The sequence below is a fragment of the Erithacus rubecula genome (assembly GCF_903797595.1).
Source record: "Erithacus rubecula genome assembly, chromosome: Z".
Taxonomy (NCBI): Eukaryota; Metazoa; Chordata; class Aves; order Passeriformes; family Muscicapidae; genus Erithacus; species Erithacus rubecula.
In genome coordinates, this window is record NC_136661.1 from 30,988,328 (window position 1) to 31,008,780 (window position 20,453).

The following is a 20,453-nucleotide window of genomic DNA, read 5'->3' on the forward strand; positions in this document are numbered from 1 at the left end:
ACTTTACTGCAGAAGGAGAATCCATCCACTCTTTCCTTGTACTCAGCCAACCTACATGGAGGAAACACGTGTGCCCAACACCCTGCCTTGAAGCACTGGTAAAAATGACTCAACAGGAACTGTCCTGAAAACATGGAAAAGATCCTCTATAAATTCAGGGTTATTCTCAGTCAAAACATAAATATGTTTAGCAAGGACTACTGCACACAAAGCTATTGCTCTGTGTAACTTCAGAGAGAGAAGAGAAACTGCAAGAGAGCTGGAGAGGGACTGGGCAAACAGGACACAGGCAATGGCTCCCAGTGCCAGAGGGCAGGGCTGGCTGGGATATTGGGGAGGAATTGCTGGCTGGGAGGGTGGGCAGGGCTGGCACAGGGTGCCCAGAGCAGCTGTGGCTGCCCCTGCATCCCTGGCAGTGCCCAGGGCCAGGCTGGATGGGAATTGGAGCAGCCTGGGACAGTGGAAAGTGTCCCTGCTCATGGCAGGGAATGGAACTGTGAGATGAACTTTAAGCTCTCTTCCAAACCAAACCATTCTGTGAGTCTATACCTCTGGAAGCTCTTTCACAGTACAAGGGACATTTGAAATAGTATCCTTATGATCCTTGAAAATTCGTAAGCTGATAAAGTTTGAGATACAAAGATATTTTTTATTATGTATGAAGAGACAAAATAAAAATCAAAATCCTTAAAATAAATTTAAAAAAAATTTTTTAAAAGTGTCTCTATTATCACATGCTGTATAGTACCTGGCTCTTTGTCAGCACCTTCCTATTTCCCACAAGAAAGCTAAAATGAAGCCAGTGACTGTAACCTATAGATGGGAAAAACACTATTTCATGGCAAAGGTGACAAAACATCCCCAGGTACATGCTGAGGTGTAGTGGTTGATGATATACATCTTTTGCTAAAAAGATCAAAAAAATCAGAATGGGGGAACACAGAAAGACTTGAGAGGTATTTAAGGGAAGAATGGTCAAGGCTGAGGAACAAATAGGAAATATGAAATCACTACAAGAAAGGTTTCCACAAATAGCAGATGATGAGTGGATGCGGAAACCAGTATAATTTCTGGTTATAAAAAGTCACTAATACTATTTTAAGACAAAGTGATGATGGTATAAATGAAAACAAGTCATCCAAGGAGTTTCAGTAAACAAGGACAACTAGTTGGGATGAAGAACATAGATGATTAACAGGAAATGCCTGAAAGACAAAGCAAAATCCACACATATTTTCACAAAAGAAGGCAATAAATTTCGAAAGCTGTTAGTGTAAGTAATTAATTAATCACACGTATGAACTTCACTGCAAGAAGATACTCTGCTAGTGGAGAACTTGATCATACCAAGGCTGCTAAGCATAAACATATGGTAAGACATAGCAAGTTCATGGGTTAGTTCACAAAAGCAAAATGCTAAAGTAAGTGTAGACATCCATCCTAGTTGCCTTAATTGTAATTTCTTAATAACAGCTTATTTATGACAATGTGAATATACCTGTTCTCAAGACAAGATTTTATATAAAGAAATAAATTAACCACTTCAACAAATATCTCAAGCTCAAATATCTCAAGCTCAGCACTGGAATCTTCCAGAAGAAAAACATATTGTTATTTGAAGAATATAGTATATGATCATTAAATAATGGTTAGTCTCAGTAATACATAAATATAGTAGGGATGTGGTTGCACATTTCATTTCCTGACTTTTAAATGCTTATTGAAAATTCAACAGACTTTTAAAAAACAAAATACAGCTATGAAAATGGGTAGTATAAAATACTATTTGTTTTGACATGACACACAATGGAAATTGAAACCAATAGTACATAAAGGGAAATATTTCCTGATGATTATTGAAGAAATAATTTAACTCAATTTGCTCTGAAACGATACCCAAGAGTTTGGTTTTTTGGGGTTTTTTTCCTCCTTCTTAGACAAAATACACTTATCCTGGCCAAAAAGCCATCAACTTAACTGATTAAATTTCTAATAAGTTACTTTTTGTAGTCTCTGATTTATGAGTGAAATAGCAAAGCAACCTCCTCCCACAAATAAAACAATCCCCATGTTTCCTCCCACCCTCTTTGGGGCTGTTTTCTGGAGCACATCCCTGCACTTCACCAACCAAAGTGAAAGTTCATGGTTCACTCTACACTGGAACTGAGAGCAGATTCCATCATGTGCTCTCTCCCACAGGGTGTCCCAGTGGGACAAGAGACATGGGGCTGGGACAAGTTCTCAAGTAGTACCTTGAGCCCTCCAATATCTCCAGACACATCTTTCTCTCCCACCCATGGATCTCTGTTGTTTATAGAAGCCATCACCCTTCTTGTTTTCCCTCCCTGTAGCTTATTCCCACTTCCTCACCCTCACAGACCCCATTCCCTCTGAGCTCCTTCTTTTCCATGCCCCCACCCACACCTTATCATCACAGAGACATGGAATGGTTTGGTATAGAAAAGACTTTAAAGCTCAACCCAACTTCCTCCATCCCAGGTTACTCCAAGCCCTGTCCAGCCTGGCCTTGGACACTTCCAGGCATCCAGGGGCAGCCACAGCTGCTCTGGGCACCCTGTGCCAGGGCCTCCCTCACTTCAAAGGGAAGAATTTCTTCCCAATATTCCATCTAACCCTGCCTTCTGTCATGGTGAAGCCACTCTCCTTTGTCCTACCCTGCCCATCCCAGTCTCTCATGAAAAAGAAGCCTGACTTCACTTTCCTCAGCTTTTTGTCACTGTGTTCCTATCCTGCCTCTTCATTCATTTCTCTTCTCAGCATCCCAAAATCTTATCTACTTCTTCCTTAATTTCTGTTCCTCTCCCCTACTGCACTATCCCATGTTCCACGCACAGCCAGCCCCAGCCTGTTCCAAATTTCTCCCAACTCCTGTCACATCAGGGCTCCCCCTCTTACACATTTTTTCTGATGTGTGGATGTGGCTCTTGGGGACATGGTGGCCTTGGCAGTGCTGGGGGAATGGTTGGACTCACTGCCCTTGCAGGGTTTTTCCAAGCCAAACAGTTCTGTGTGCTTCAACCCTGCCAAGCAGCAGCAGAAACATCCCTGGGAGCACAGTCCCATCCCATGGGAGCTGCACTTGCACAAGCTGCAGCTCATCCCTGCCTATCTCAGCTGATAACATGATCCCTGGGCAGGGGAGGCTGCACACAGCCCAGATGGCTCTGGGAGCAGCAAAATGAGAATATTCAGTTTCCACAGACGTCAGGCCACCTCCGGCTACGTCTCTGCTGCGCAGATGGAAACAGACTGCTCCCCGTGCCTGGAGACTGATAATTTGGTCACATTTAGACATATTAACAGCAGCAGAGCCCTGGCACAAAGGCCACCTGCCAAATTTCAGATTCCTAATGCAAAACATGAAGTTACATGAAGCACTCATTATGTAACACGTTGACCATGGGCAAAGACATGTTAATGCTCCAGTATCACCCCAGAGACCTTCAGTGGTTCTTCCTGAAACTCTGAAAACACCAACCTGGGAAAAATGACAGTTACTGACATAACTATTCATTGAAACAGTGCACCACTCTTAAAAGAAACAGATAAATTCGCAATTATAAAGGTACATAGCTGTTACCTCTCCTCCACACTGAGGAAAGCAGCCTGAGCAGGAGGCAGTGAAATGGCTATTTCAAAAACAACAGCAGCAACCACCACCATTCATGCTGGGTTTCAGAGGCATTAAGCATGAAAATATCTTACATTTCAAAACTGTCTACCCAAAACCAGTGGCCCCACTGACCAATCTCATTGTTTTGCAGTTAGCATTAAAAAGGGGGGATAAAAAAAAAGCTTAGTCCTGGGGTGGTCTCACAAGAATAACTGAAAAAGAAATTAATATGTTTTGATTGACTGATTATTCCTTTGAATAGAAAGCTCTTTGATAGTTTCAACTCAAGGAGCACAAACTGCAAATGCAAAGAGCAGGAGCTCAGTTCTACATATACCAAGCAGTGAGATACTCATTTTCCCACAACTTTGCTCCTCAGATATTTTTTAACACACTAAAAATAAACACAGTTAAAATGTGATTTACAATCTATCACCATTTGCTACAGAATAAAGTGCTACAGTAGCACAATAAGGTTACTGCTACATAAAATACTGTATGATGTTATTTCGATGTCTGATGTAATTTTATTTAGAATTTCATAAATCAGAGACAAAAAATCGCCAATACTTGGACCTCTGGGGAATTCTTACATTTACTTGTTTATTCAACTATTATAATAACTGTTATTATTAGTGAAAGAAATTGAGTTCTGTGTGGTTATTGTGACCCAACTGCATAAAACCAATTGCAGGAACAGGACCTATGATTTTGATCATATTTTCCAGGCAGTTAAGACCACATTAATTTTAAATAAAAATGCTTCAGCATCCTACAGCAGTCAAAAAGAGTTTCTGTGGTTTCCTGAGCTCCTTAGCAGTTGGTATAATAACCAGATTTATAAAACTTTGCTTACTAAAATTAATCCTAAAAATCAATAAATAAATGTGGGTTAAATGCCACAAAGGAAAATAGCCCATAAATGAACTGCACTGTCATGGTTCTTATAAGAACAGTACATGGGACACACAGCAGAGAGAAAAACAGGTTGATCTAAAATATAGCACATCTTTTTTTATTCATCTTTTACCTAAGTGATGGAGGAAAAAACAATCCTGTTGTAATTGCTAAAATTTGGTATGTATTTGCATGCATGAGGTTTATAAAACTCATGCTAGATGTTTACATTTTACAGAAAGGCCTACACAGATTTTCTGACTCCCATCATACCTTCTTAGGCTTTAGGAGATGTGGAGTCAATATTTAAGAAAGTATGAGATTAATTTCATATTGAGTTTTTGAACAGTAACTTGCTCATTCATACCTGAAAACATCCATTTAATTAATCCAAAGACATAGGTGAGGGAAATGGATTGATAAGTATGACTTTTAAACTTTTTTTCCCTTACACATATTTCCCTCCTTGGGATCTGTAGGCATGTGTAGGAGAAGGACTGCAAGCTCATGCACTTCACAGCCACCTCTCATTATCCACCTAAGAACCAAATCCAGCAAAACTCTGGCCACAGAACTATTAACAAATGGAACCAGGCACTACAGAGAAGGAAAACACAACCACAGAGGAAAAGAAAGAAGCAGTTAGTGAACAACACAAGTAAAATCAAAAAATTGTGAAGAAAATGGAAGAAGCAAAGGCATGACTGAAAAAAAGATCAGTGCAGGGTGAAACGAATAAGGTGGGGTTTGTGTTTCTGTTAAGATAGAAGTAGTAAACCAATATCCACATTGCAAGCAAACTCTACAACTCTGTTGGCAGAGTCAGCTAAAAGGCAGGATAAACCAGACAAGAAAACTTGATTTATGTTTTCATTCCACAGCTGGATCCTCATTAAGGAATTTCAGGGAAATCTTCCACTTTTACTCATTCAGTGAGGAATTTATTGAAAGACTGTGTGTAAAGCCTCTAAAATGAACAAAGAGTGGTAGAGGAAGAGACTGAGGCAGGAATGACACCTTGTCTGCTGAATTCCAACTCTCAACAAGGCCAATTTATGAGAGAGGATAAATGACCCAGTGACATGGAACCCAGAAATACACATGACACATGTACACCTCTGGTGCACATGTACAGGTTTAAGGCACACAAAGTCCAAGGCAGGAAAAAGCTTCAAGAAAATATTTCAGCCATCTACACAGTTGCTATAGGTGCTCCTAAAAGCTGCTTCCAAAAAGATATTCCTGGGAAATTGCACTTAAATAATCTCTTCCTGCTTTCTACACACAGAGCTACTAAACAATCTGAAATTTCAGAGAAAAAATACTGTAAGTTTCTACAGCTTGGCACCAAGAAAAAATGCCAGCTCCCTCCAAAATAGGCAGGAAATTCACATGGGAGAGAATTCTGTTTAGGAACCTTGAAACTTGCTTTCAGCATTTTGCATTTCACTAATTTCACAAAAGATAATAATTTCACAAAGACAGTAATTTCCCCAAAAGAGAATTTCTGTATCCCAGTCAAAAAATTAAATTAACCAGTGCAAATATCTCATGTGGCACCATAGTTTTAGAAGCTGGGAAACTAGGATGTAATTGTCCAAGGTATTCTCCTGCAGAGATGGTCAAGGTCCATCAAAGCTAGTAAAAATTTGGATGCTGTTATATGGACAACATAAACCAGAAATTAATCACACAGAGAGACAAAAAAAGAAGTGCCAAGTAAGGAAGTAACATTTAGTATGGAAAATACGACTCCAGCTAAAGACTGCATCAAACTAGTTAGGCAAAGTTTTTCAAGAGAAATAAAAAAGGTTTCCTGTTTTTTTTCCTCTCTTCTAGGCCCTCCACTTCCATGGCAAACATTCAGCACCTTTGAGGCAGCCTGCCCAGCTATTACTAGGCTAATTTGTAACAGGGAACACCAAAAAAGGCAGAAAAAGAGATATTTGCAGCAGTTTCTCTACAGGAGGGAGTGTGTTTGCTCATTTTACTTGGGAAAAATTTTGAAATCAGTCTTCAGGTTCCTTCTTCTTACAAAAGGAAGACATATATGCCATCAAATTTGGATGAGCTCATACAGTCTCTGTTGAGGGAACAGATTAGCTGATGTATCTTAGAAGTAAATATTTAGATTATTTTTAGAGCTGAAGGATTATTTACCAAAACAGCAACTCACCACTTCGTGAATGGATCGGTTGAAGCCATCATCCTCTGTAAGGATCAGCAGAATGATAAGGGCCATGTAAACATGGTGAGAATTCCTTTCTTCAACGTGATACAAAATTTCAAGAATTGGCAGAACCTTTAGAGAAGGAAAAATCTGTTGTATTAGTTTTGTCTTCAACTACCTCAGACACTAAACAGAGGAGGCTCTAAAGGTCCCATGTATTGCCCTGCCCTTGACAATTCATACCAATTCCTCCCTCTTGAAACAACCACCCCTGAGCAGTGACATACAGTGTCCAAACACCTTCCATCTGCTTCATTTAATCTCACAAGACAGTCTAAACAAGTGCTTTCTTGTGGTCAGAAATGGAATTTCAATCCCTGATAAATGAGATTCCCAGCCATACCAGTTACCATAATCTTCAAACACTTCAGACCCCCGATCTACACTATGGGGAAAAGAGAATTGTTAAAAAAGATTTTCACCACTCCAAGCAGGAAAACAGTTGTGTCCACCCATCTCTGCTACCACAAGCCTGTTGTGAAAAGCCTTTCCTCATCAAGTACATCAAAGCTGAGGTGAACAGAGGCATTTTGAGACATGAAAGTTAAATCCCATTTTGGTGTGTGAAGATAATACCAGAAAAAACAGTTTGGGTTGGGTTAAGACTAGAAGAGGCCTGTTTTTCCAATTTTAGATAATATGCAGCCAAAGAGAACTGACTGATCATTATGATTAGAGTTCAGCCCAAGGTCTTGCAACATTTCCACCAGGATGAACAGCTAGAGCCAAAGCCTTGCAATAATAACGAAAATGAGATTTCATTGCAACAGCAAGCATACCTGGGTACTAGCCTAAAGTTAATCCAGATGCAAACATTGTCTCTCTACCAAATGAAAATTAGCTTTGTACTGGCTCAGTACAACGTGGCTTCCCTGGGCTGCAGAAATAGGCCGAAATCACAAAAAACCCTGGAAAAAGGAACTGGAGAAAGTTCTCAGTTCCAAGCAGCTTCTAGACACCTAAAAACTTGCTGTTTTTCAAAACAGGCCAAATGCAGCTGGATGAATCATGTGAAACTTATTCTGGTGAGCAGCCAGGACGCCAAGTGCTTCACAAGCCTCTGAAGTTACCAAAATGTTCCCTTTCAATCAACCATCCCTGAAACAGTTGGGACATCCTAAACCAGTTTCTATCAGAGTGAAACGAGATTGATCTACATGCTGCAGGCCACAAAACCTTCTGACACATGCTTTGGTCAGGGTCAAGACAAGATGACAACAGAAGCACAGGGAGAATATACTTACAGCAGTGTTTTTATTAATATTAAATAAATATTAAAATAAAATAGACTGAATATCAGTCTTGAGTGAAGACCAGGCTTTCCCTAGAACTTCTAATTAGCATATAGACAAAAAAATATTTGTCCTTTTCCTTGGATGGGGAGAAAGAGTGAAAAATATCACTGCTTTAGTCCACCATTCAAACTGTTTCCATACCAAACACTGACATGGAGTTTTGCAGTGTAAAAGCTCTGTAATTTACAAGTCCATTAATTATTATAATAAGCTGTATAGAACTTGAAGCAACATAAAACTAATTTACAATTGGACTTTGCAGGGAGAACAACAAAAGCCTTGCTAAAGGTAGCCATTGGAACAACTTCTCAGTTTTCTAGACAGATCCCAGATGGAAGCACAGAAAGGTTTGGGTTGGAAGGGATCTTTAAAGATAATTGTGATTCAGTCTGGTTATGTTAAACCATACAAACCACTCTGGCAAAACACACTCCTTCAGAACAGCCCAAAATATCTCCTCTGTCTATGCATATTAATACTAATTGTGACTGAAAAAGTCCATTCATGTTCTCAAGTGCTCCAAGTCCTACACGTGTGCTGCTACAAACTACATTTAAAAATTCCTGATATTGAGACATTGCAGCCATTCCCCTACAAGCCAAAATGTGAAAGTGTTGTTACTAAAGTTCCATACTTGCTACTGAAGAGTAGTCTGTGGCACTCCAGATCATGGCAATCAGTCCTGCTTCCCCAAACAAACCTCACCTCCACTCCTTTGGCCACATCTCCCTTTCCACTCCTCTTTCAGGCTTTGTGCTGTCTACACACTGGACAAAACTCAGGGAGGCAAATTACAATTCTCTCTTATGTGCCATGCTCAGATGGAACCAGAATCAATTTGTACACTTTTCATAATCCTTCCTCCTTTTTCCTTTGTATATTGATTGCTGAGGTGCACACACACCTTTAGGACAAGTATTACTGTTCTCAAAACAAAAACAAGACAACAAGCCACTACTTCTATAAAAAAGTTACAATATAAGATTTAATTAAGAGTCTTATCATATGAAAATGTAAAATTGGAAATATTCTGGGAAGTGCCTGGGAGGAGTCTTGGGTAGAACCTAGAGGAGATGCTTTTTTTCAAAAGAGCAAGACTTTTAGGTACTTTCCTTGGAGAAATCTGGGGCTGAAACCTGGGTCTCAGGTCTCTAGAAGAATTTAAAGAACACTGAGAGATGCCTGTAAGGAGTCTCAAGTGAATCTTGGAAGCAAGATCTGCTCTTTAAAGAGCAAAAACATCTCAGGGATCTTCTCTGAAGGAGTCCAGAGCTTCTGCCTGGGATCTCAGTGTCTCAAATAAAGGTGGAAACTGCAGGAGATGCCTGGGAGGAGCCTCAGGAGGATTCTGGAAGACACAGATTCCTCCAAAAGAGAAGAATCCTCCCAGTTAATATTTTAATTATATTAAAATTTATCTAGACTTTCAACCGAAATACATTTCTACACTTCCATGCTATATACATACATTAAAACTTTTATACCTATCTTATTACACAATGATTTATCCAATCTTTTATTGAGAAAAGAGCCACTTCTCTTGTATTGCTGACCCTTTTCTCACAGTCATCACACTAATTCTGCTGCACCACTACTAATACTCCTCCCTCAGGAGCAGCTTTTAACTGGCAAGAAACAGCCACCATAAAAAAGTTACTTTTAGTCCCAAAAAAAAGTGGCAGGTAAAAACAGACACTGAAAATTGCAGATGCTATATCCAGTCCAAGGTTGGTTTCCCCAGTAAAGTTTAAAAATAGATTGTCTTTAGTAATCAACAAAATACAAGCAGCAATCTGCTTAAGACAAATTTATACTACAGGAAAAAATATTGCTCTACCATCAGCTGATATAAATACATCATCATGTATGTTATTTCATTCCAGTCATGTTGAGCAGCAACAAAATCTCAACTCAGCAGCCAAAGCAAACACATCAAATAGCTCATTTCTTACAAGCAGAAATCTCACTGGTATATTTACTTGCAATACTGGCAATAACTGCTCTTCCAAACAGAAGAAGGCTCAACAGTCTCCCATTCACAGACTTGAACACTATGCTTACCAAAAAATGTGCTAACTGCCCTCTATTTCACCTGTACCACCTCTTTCTGTAGGATCCCTGCAAGCAATTTGAAAAGCACAGCCAAATATAAACTTCTCTAACAGAAGATTCTCTAGCATCAGATATTTAATCCAGTTATTTTTAAAAACAAAGTCATAAACGACACACAAAGATTCATTTTGCTAAGCAGAATTATAATCAGAGCAAAAAAGGTTCTTTATTAAGAATAAAACACAAAGTCCAATAGAAAAGGTGAAGATATTTAACTATAACTGGCAGAGGGAGATTCATACAAAAAAGGAAGTGAGCTGAGACAATAATAAACTCAGTTGAAAAGGAGCAGAGACACATTTCAAAAATCCTTATGAAATGTTACAGAGAGAGCACCTTCTGGTGATGCTTCCTAGGTGCAGAAAGAGAGACAAATAAAAACAGGGGAAAACACAACCTATGGGATGCACTGAGTGCAGTGAAACAGGTGCAACCTGCAAAACCCCCTGAAGTTTAGGATGAGCTCTGAACTGCTTGTGGACATGATCTCTCACACAACACCTTATACTTCATTCAGCCAACTGCCTCTGTACAAAGAGTTACTGATTTACACCACATGCCTCCAAAAAGTGCTCCACCCTCATTCAAAGATCACTTTGCCTCTGAATAAATGACCTTAATGTTTTTCTCCCATATTTCCAGATGCTAGGAATCAACCTCCAGGCTTTAGTTCTTCCCATCCCTCTCTGCAAATGGAGATTCCTGTTTTTTCAAGGATTCCCCTTTATAAAGGCATAAATATATCCTGATGCTCCCTGAGCTCTTCTCTGAGCAGCTAGAGTTAGCTTCCAAGGCCTCTCACAGCATTATTGTTAATTTTAAAGTAAAAAAACTCCCATGTTTCTCAACACTGATCCATTTTTCAATAGTCTGTGACTGTTTTATGAAGTCTGGAAGTACAACACCAGAACAGTACACAGTGCATCAGCATCACTCTTGCAGGGAAGGATAGTCAGCTTCAGTACTCAAGTCCCTTTATCTCATTTTCAGGTCTAAGGCTGAATTACTCTCTTTCACCACAGGACTGTAATTAGGAGGTCATGATTTCTTTGTCCAGTAGCCCTCTCAGCCCATCCAATTCTTTTTGAGTCTGGCTCAGCCTGCCTTACCAAGCAATTAAAACTGCTCTTCTCAGTTGGTTGCTGCTTATCCTTATCTACTGGCCCAATAGAAACAAGAAGATTGGACAAAGATGTCAATAAGTTGTCAGTAGAGATCACAAAGCAGAAGCATGAAAAGCAAAATAACAGCACATTCCAATGTTAGTATTGAAAAAAATCAAAATACCCAGAAAAACATACTGTTGACTTTTCAGTGATGCTTTTCCAAATTTTTCAATCTTTCCCCATTAAGTGTTTGAAGTTGCTGATAATTTCTGAGATTTTTCTGACTATTCTTTTTTAGGTGATAATATCTGAAAATATCCTGCACTGCAGATCATCTGAGTACCTGCATCTTGACTTGTTTTGACAGATTACTGCACTGTTTTTCTGGAAGCTTTACAGTGTCTGAGACACCGTAATTATAAAACAATGCACACACCTAATATTTAGTTGTCTAGAGCAACCTGGAATAGTGGAAGGCATCCCTGCACATGCAAGGGGTTGCAACAAGAGCAGCTTTAAAGCCCCTTCCAACCCACACCATTCTGGAATTCCATTCTATGATTCTAAAGATACAGCAAATTGTTATGGTTAGCAGCTGTTAACTTGTCATATCACACACTATCAGCCCCAAAAATTATACACAACCATTTGTTCATGGAATTCATGCAAAATGACTCAGCCTTGCCTGCAGAATCTGCAGTGGGCACAGGAGTTCAGTCTTGAATCAATTCAGCATCAACCATCTCACCCCAGTTTGCCAACAGTGGTGTCTATCAACTCTGATTTCAGCAATACATCTGCTAGAACTTGGACTGAAACCAAACTCACTCCATATCTGCCATCAAACAGGCAAGGGATCTAATTACCTGGCAAGATTTCAAATATTAAAATGGAAAGGGTCCTCTATTCTGTTACCAATTCCCCTAGACAGCCATTATCTTATTAAAGGAATGCTTTTTAATAAGTAAGATTTGTTAAAGTGGTTTGTGACATTACTAAAGTGGGGAGCATAAGCTAATTTATAACCTACAAAAACCATACCAGGTGTCTGTTATATTGACCATTAACCACAATCCTATTCAGGCAGCTAAAAAGGCACTACAGTTGTATTTCTATAAAATCTTTGAGCTGCTCCTTGAGGAGTTTCAGTCTTAGGTCAACCCTGTAAGACATTTGGCATGTTAGTCCAGTAACAGCTCATTTTGTTAACTATTACTCCTGAAAGCACAGAGTAAGCTTGTGCAACTTTTTGGCCTAGATATCTGAAAAAATTAAAACAGTGAATAGAATGATGCCTGCTACCAGTTTCTCTACACCATGATCAGAAGTGTGGGGTTTTGACCTGGGTCATGAGAGGGGCACAGAGAAACAGGGAATCCAAGATGGTCTTGTGGCTTTACCACCCTTGACTACAGTGACATTCACTACACTCCTGAGATGACATAACAAAAATGAATAAATGAGCTAGAACTGGTGGAATGAACGATCCAGAACCTGCTGCTCCCACTGCAGAACAGAGGACACTGGCAGCTGGTGGCACCCAAGCTTGCAGGGCCAATCTCTCATGGGGAGAATGAAGCAGGCAGAGCAAGACTCACCAGATTTTCTATGTCTGTCCGTGCCAACACGTAGGTCCTCACATTGCTGTTCTGATGCAGAAGCATGTATAGGAGAAGAGTGGCTTGATCAGATTTCTGCTGCTCACATAAAGCTGTGTATAAACTGTTAAAGTTAATCTGGAAAGCGTGTGGATTTGATGACGAAAAAGCAGTGTTATCTGAAATAAAGAAATAAAAGAAAATCTTGAACAAATACATTTATCATTCAGTCACTTGTTAATTTTATAAAATCCCTGGGGGAAATATTTAATACACCACAGAAAGGAGGAACAAAAATCACCTGCAACTCTTATCACCAATGGTCATAAACCATAATAGAGTCTCATAAAGCTTCAGTTGTGCCAAAAAGCTGAAGTTGTCCTCCCATATGAGTCCGGTACCTGCACAAAATATTCCCTTTTTTTCATAAAACAATTTTGTCCCTCCATATGGCTTCCACTGCTAAGAAGGAATGTGATCCCAGAAGCTGCTGGAAGGGGGGCAGCCACAAGGTCCTTGCTGGAACCAATATATCAATGATTAGCTTCCAATCCCTGCACATCAAACTTGCAGGTTTAGTTCTCTGGCATTAAGGTGGAGTATTTCCCATCCATCCCTTTCTTGGCACGAAGGGTGGATGTGCATAGGGGTCAGGATTACTGTGATATCCCACTGAAATATAGGTGTCAAGACTTCAGGGGTGTGTGGTGGGGAGTTTGCTGAGTTAAGCAATGTAAAACATCACATCACATTGTCTGACATCCCTCAAAGGAACAACAGTTTGTTCAGAATCACAATAAACTCTGTGCCAGGGCTGGAAGCAAAATAAAACAGATTTCTGTTCAGAGAACCTTTACCAGCTTCAATAAAAACATAGATCTCTAAGGTCTAGAAATTCCCTGTGGAAACAGAAAAGGCTTGTACTTACAGGGGGCTTGTGATGAAGATGGAGAGTTGAGAGAATTTTTACATGGCCAAATAGTCATAGGATATGGGGGAAGGGTTTAAAATGAAAAAGAAGACATTTAGATGAGATATCAGGAAGAAATTCTTCCCTGTGAGGGTGGTGAGGTCCTGGCACAGGGCACCCAGGTTAAGTTATGGCTCCTCCATTCCTGGCAGTGTCCAAGAACAGGTGGGATGGGGATTGGAGGAATCTGTGACAGTGGAAGATGTCCCTGCCCACACCAGGAGAGTTGAAACAGGGTGATCTTGAAGGTCCCTTCCAACCCAAACCACACTGTGGTTCTATGATTTTTAGCCCATATTCCTATTGAAGTTTATTAAGTAGCTTTCAGCACAGAAGAGCATGGCAGTCATCACGTATTTTGTACAACATTTCCACCCACTTTGGATGGAAAAAGTGCTTGGAATTGCTGCAGGAGCCCTGCAGGAGCCCTGGCTGCCACTGGTTTTGTGGGGCCCAGCAGACAGCCTGCTGGGGAGCCACCACTCCTCTTGGCCAGGGCAAGGGGGGACAGCTCCAGCCATTGAGCTGGAGGCAGCAGGAGGCCCTGGAGTAAACAGGACTCCTGCCTGCAGGAGCTGGTAACCATGCAGAGACACAGCCCCGTGGTGATGGAGACCCTGCCTGTCCCAAAACCATGCACCCAGGGGTGCAGGAGAGACTCCAACCTGGCCTTCCTCAACTGCTGACAGGGACTATGCACCAGCTGGTTTAAAACCTCCCTGCTTTGGGCAGGAACTTCCCTTCAGCAGGGAAAACCTGGATGCAGACAGCAAAATCAGAACCATTCAGTCCTTGGTGCCACAGGTCATTAGCTGAGAAGCTCCCCTTGGCTTTGCAGCTTCACTGCTGTGAAGTTTAAGCTGTGCCACTGGGATTTATAACATTTCACTATCAGTTTTAATAAAGGATACTAAAAAGTCCAGTAAAATAAAAATCTAAACAGAATTAAAGAAACTTACCAGCAACACCAGCATATCCTGTATTATTCTGCAGAGCATTAAACTGATAAACAGGAAAATTACACTATTCTAGACCATGTACAAAAAAAACCCCTATCCTGAATTCTCCTAGTTTTGTCTCAATTAAATTATAGCAATTATTTTAACAAAAATGCCAATTTTCCTTTTATAGTATATATTGTGACAGTAACCAGCCTCTTTTTTTCACATTACTTTCCTCTTACAAACCCCTTAAAATGTTCACAGAAATAAATTTAAGCTCAATTATGAGTATTGCTAGTGGGAACAAGTTTCTGGGAAACAATAAGTCATTCTATCAACATACACATGCAGAGAAAATACAGCTTTTCATGCTACATTTGACACAAAATAAGTTGTTGCAAAATTTTATAATGACAAATGTATAGCGCACTTTAATGAAATACACTACTGGCCACTCATGACATGAAACAAAGTCAACCAAAATGCAACATTAAAGGAAGCTTGCAGTTTAAAGACAGAACAAAACAAAAACTTTATCAACAGTTTGATCTCAACCACTTTTAAATGGCATCCAATAAATCAAAGAAGCATGTTAGGACTCAGAATTCTTCTTATAAGAACAATCCTCCACCTTCATAACCCAATAAATTTTCCTAGGTAATGGTGAATTAATTTAGAGCTCAACCTGGTTAAAACTTAATGGATAAAGGAATACAAAAACTCCCCAGAATAAAGTGCATAACTCAGGATATTACTGTGGCTTCACAGGTTGTCACAACCTGCACAAAGCCAGTGAATAGTAAAACCACATGGCTCAGACACAGAGATCTAAGCATGGATAAGTACACATGGAAAATGGTGGAGTCCCCATCCTGCAGGGATTTAAAAGCTATGTGGCTGTGGCACTGGGGGACAGGGATTGGTGGCCTGGGCAGATAGCAAAAGTTGTGTTTGGGTATTCCCATGCCCCAAATAAGACCCTCTGCATGTCAGTGCCACATGGCATCTGCAGTTACCTGACACACAGACTGGAACCTGCCTTCTCAAAATCCAGACAAGCACCAAAACAACTCTGAAAACTCCCATACATACAAAACTCATGGAAGGTTTATGGTAAACATTTTTTTCTTACATTTGAAATATGAGAATACAGTCAGCCAACCCAGGTAGCAATTTAATTATTTACCTTCTCTCTCAGGACTATGACTCCAGGACAAAAAGTGCTACAAATTTTTAGGGAATTCCTGCATACTTTTGGATAACCAATCTACTTATAGGGTAGTTTTATGTATATTTTATTAAATTGTAGAGTCACAGAATCATCAAGAATCAGCAGAAACCTTCAAAACTTCTAGGAAGTAAACTGAACCAGGATGATGAAGCTTTCTAGTATTTCTCAGGTCAGAAGGATAAAGTATCCTCCCTCTGTCCTCACCATTAAGTTCAGCAGCTGAGGAACTCTACTTTAACTCCCAGATAAAAAAGTGTTATTACTGCTCCTCCATGGGTGTGCTGGAAGGACATCAAATCTTGGAAAGAGACCCTCTAAGCAATCACAGCATCAGTTCAGGCTCAGAAGTAAGAGCAGACACAAACCTTGTGTGTTCTTGAAGGACATGATGGCTTGCCTGTAGGGGTTTGGGGTGTCTGGAGCATCAGTCAGGTTGGCCAGGACCAGCAGCAGCAGCAGGCTCTGGCTGGCCAGAGGGGAGCACTGCTCCAGCTGCGCCGACGCTTTGCTGCCCACCCCACCCAGCGTGAACACGGTCCACAGGCCAGCTGCAGAGAAAACAAACAACAGCTTGGGTCATATTTTAATAAACAGTGCTATTTTAGAGAGCAGGTTTAGATTAGATATTGGATAAAATCTGTCTCTGTGAGGGTGGGCAGGCCCTGGCACAGGGTGCCCAGAGCAGCTGTGGCTGCCCCTGCATCCCTGGCAGTGCCCAGGGCCAGGCTGGATGGGAATTGGAGCAGCCTGGGACAGTAGAATGTGTCCCTGCCCATGGCAGGGTGTTGGAACTCAAGTCTTCAAGGTCCTGCCAGCTAAACCTCATTCTACAATTGTACATTGTGAATGTACAGCTTCAGAAATAGGACATAATGTATAAAGCCAATGTAATGTCCCCAAAGGCTGCTTGAAAAAACTCTCATTATCACACTGCTTATCACACTTTGATGATTGGGCCTCAAATGCAGAGTCATTGTCACATTTACAGCACTAAAAAGAATTAACTCCAATACAAAACTACTGCATTTGAAATTCCTGTTCCTAATTGGAACAGCAGCATTGGTGAAACCAGATGATCAGCTACATGCCCAAATACTGGCTAGAAGAGAAGGAGCATCAGAGGAGGATTAAAGGACTCCCCTCACCCCTCTCCAGCAAGTCCATTAGTCCTCATGCCCTTGCCACTGCTCACAGGACTGTATTACAGGACTGAAAAAAACCAAGAAAAGCACCAAAACTGAAACAGAGATGCTTCAGACTCAGCATTACTGGTGTACAAAGTCACAGGAAAGGACAAAACTCTACATTTTTATCACATCTGGGCCCTTGATACATTCATTTCAAGAGGATGAGAAGTAGCCCCTCCCAACCACATAGTATTAGGTGCGTCCCCAAATGCTAGCCTAGCAGATAATTTTTTGAGAGTATCTTGAAATTTTATGGCAGAGACTAAGCATTTCATCAAACTATTCATTTAACAGGTCAAAGCTGTGAGTTATACAGGAAAAAAAACCAGTAAGTTCTACTTTAAAAAAGGTAAATTCTTATTTCCTCTTTCAATTAATGCCTAAATCAAAAATTAGTTACAACCTTCTAAGAAATTACAACACCTTCTTAAAGAAAACACAAAAATCAAGAAAGTTTAGTTTCCAGTCTTGTAGTCTGCAAGATTCAAGGTGTAAATGATAAAAAGCTGCAAGCCATTTGAATGCAAAACATTAAAGCAAAACCGATTAAAAGAATTTCAAGTACTCTTAGCACTACAAAATTTCAAGCCAACCAGTAAGTATTTTTCTTCAAATGTAATTATGTAACAAACCAATGCTCCCTCATTAGGACAATTGCAGGGCAATTATTGCCATGTCATGGGCAAGGGGACTAATGCCACTCAGTGTTAAGCAGCTTGAGAGAGTTCTTACAATAAAAAGTACTGTAATTGCAGCCTTCTTTGCAAAAATTTCACATTAATAACCCTTTATCATCATGTTTTTCATCCACTGTTCTTATCAGAATGAATGATGCTGACCATTAAGTTTTTAAGCTCACATGAGTTAACCAGAGAGGTAACATGCAAAGAAACTATTTTAAAAAACCTAAACAACTTCACATTTACCATCACATGGTAAATAAATTAAAATTTCTCAAATTTCCATTCTTAAACTTTAGTGTAGTTCTTGTTTTTAATTTTCTACTGCCCCATCCTTCTGTGGCTGCCATCTGCCATTCCATCTTTCAATAGTTAGGAAAAGAGGGATTTGGCCAAAACACCATTGATTAATCTGAATCTTCCACCAGGGAGAACGAGGTCACTATGTCCAAGAGAAATCTGAACATTAATAAGTGACCCAAGTAACCTCCTGAAGTTCTCTCATATGTTGGCAGGTCCTCCAGAAAACCAATCCCATGTAACAGGTTCATAACATTCCTTGCAGTTACAAGGGCAGTGTCATATAAAGTGCTAAGTATTGGCTGATGCTTCCAACACACTCAAGTTAAAAACATTTTAAAGGTAAATACTATTTCTGATCATAAATATCAGATTAAAATACTAAATAGGTAAAGAGCATGGGAGAACAGAGAGACAGGAGGTTTCTAGCTGTAAGTAGCAGTATGTTCAAAACATCTGAAATATTACTTTGCTAAATCTAATTTTATATTTATGCATACTTTAAAATTACAAGACTATATCTCACTTCTTTAATATTCAAAACAAAGTAACTTATGCTACACTCTTTTAGAAGCATTCCTTTCTATATTCTCAGATCTGAAGTTAACAGAAAACATACATGAATAGACACTGATATAGCGTGGAGTGAATGATATTTCAGATTCTGCTTCTTCAGAGCATCACAGCGAAATAAAAACAGAATAAAAGGAAAAAAATTTCATGTTCAAAAGGGATGAAGGCCAGGTTGGACAGGGCTTGGAACAGCCTGGGATAGTGGAAGGTGCTCCTGCCCATGGCAGGGGTCAGAACAAGATGAGCTTTGAAATCCCTTCCAACCCAAACCATTCAAGGATTCCATGATTCCATGAAAATCCCTGTTTAAACCAACAGGATAGCCACAGATGGCTGCAACAGTACCAGTTCTGCCTGGCATCATTACAGGCATGACAAGAAATTTGCCTAAAGACTTCAACATATAGATTGGATTCCTTTCACATTGAGGGTTTTTTTTTTTTTTTTTGTATTTTACTTCTATCCTCCTGTCATTTTTTTTATATATCACAAGAGAAATACAAATTCCAGATGTTTTTGTAAAGCTTTCTACATCTCTGGGAGGTGGCAAAGATAAGCTAGGGGTTTCAAAACTAAACTACTAAACAGCATAAAAGAGGGAAGAGTAGATTACCTGAAACAGCATCCTGAGGCAAGCTGCTCAGGAGATTTATAAAATCTTGAAAAGGCTCTACAGCATCAAATACTACCTTTCTGGTCCCAGTTATAAGCCTGATGAAGACAATAATCCACAACACTAAAAGTCTCTTCAACCTTATGGTGGTTTAACACCACACAGCCAATCATTTTCTCCTCTTTGGTGAGATGGGGAAGATAACAAAGGGAAAACACAAAACTTGGGGGCTGAGATTAAGGCAATTCAGTAGGAACAAAAAAGAAGAGGAAATGATGATAATGATGATGAAAGAATATAGAGGAAGAGATGCACAGTGCAGTTGCTCATCACCTGCTGCAGACCCTGAAACAATGTCCACCAACCACTGGGCAACACCCCCAATTTTACTGGTCAGCATGTTTGGGTCAGCTCTCCTGGCTGTGTCCCCTCCCAGCACTTCATGCCTTAAGAAACATTGAAGCTCATCCTATTCTAACCCCTGCCACAGGCAGGGACAACTTCCACTGTCCCAGGTTGGTCCAAGCCCCACCCAACCTGGTCTTGAACACTTTCAGGGATTCAGGGGCAGCCAGAGCTGCTCTGGGAAAGCTGTGCCAGGGCCCCACCACCCTCACAGCCAAGAATTTCTTCTGAAATTATGAGAAGGTGACAAGTCCTTGATTCAGCATAAGCATGACTTAGTAACAACTAAAACATCAGGGTGATATCAACATTACCCAGCACTGCAACTCTATCCAATCTGAAAACAAGACAAACACTTAGGTATTTGCATTACTTATTTCATTTATACAGTGTACTGTTTTCTGCAGAGTATTTCCAAGTCCATTTCTGTAATATTTGTCCATCATTTCTAACTATGTCCAGCTCTGGGCTCCCCAGTACCAGAGGGACCTGGAGCTCCTGGGGCAGGTCCAGGGGAGAGGGACACAGACACTGAAGGGTCTGGAGCACATCCCTGCCCAGGACAGGCTGAGGGAGCTGGGGCTGCTCAGCCCTGGGTGTCCCTGTCTGTCCCTGTCTGTCCCTGTCTGTCCCTGTGTGCTGGAAGGGGCAGAGCAGGGCCCAGGCTCTGCTCTGGGCTCA

General features: G+C 40.4%; 1 protein-coding gene across 6 annotated transcripts in view; it reads right to left on the reverse strand.

The window, feature by feature from the left end:
- The window catches only part of DYM (dymeclin), a 210,659-nt gene that overhangs the window by 117,134 nt on the left and 73,072 nt on the right, over positions 1-20,453 (reverse strand). For all 6 annotated transcript variants that reach the window (XM_079330337.1, XM_079330336.1, XM_079330339.1 and 3 more), the window contains 3 exons: positions 16,380-16,562; positions 12,873-13,051; positions 6,708-6,833 (listed from right to left, as the gene is read on the reverse strand). In XM_079330337.1, coding sequence (XP_079186463.1) covers positions 6,708-6,833; positions 12,873-13,051; positions 16,380-16,562 — 488 coding nt within the window. The remainder of the gene's footprint in view (positions 1-6,707; positions 6,834-12,872; positions 13,052-16,379; positions 16,563-20,453) is intronic.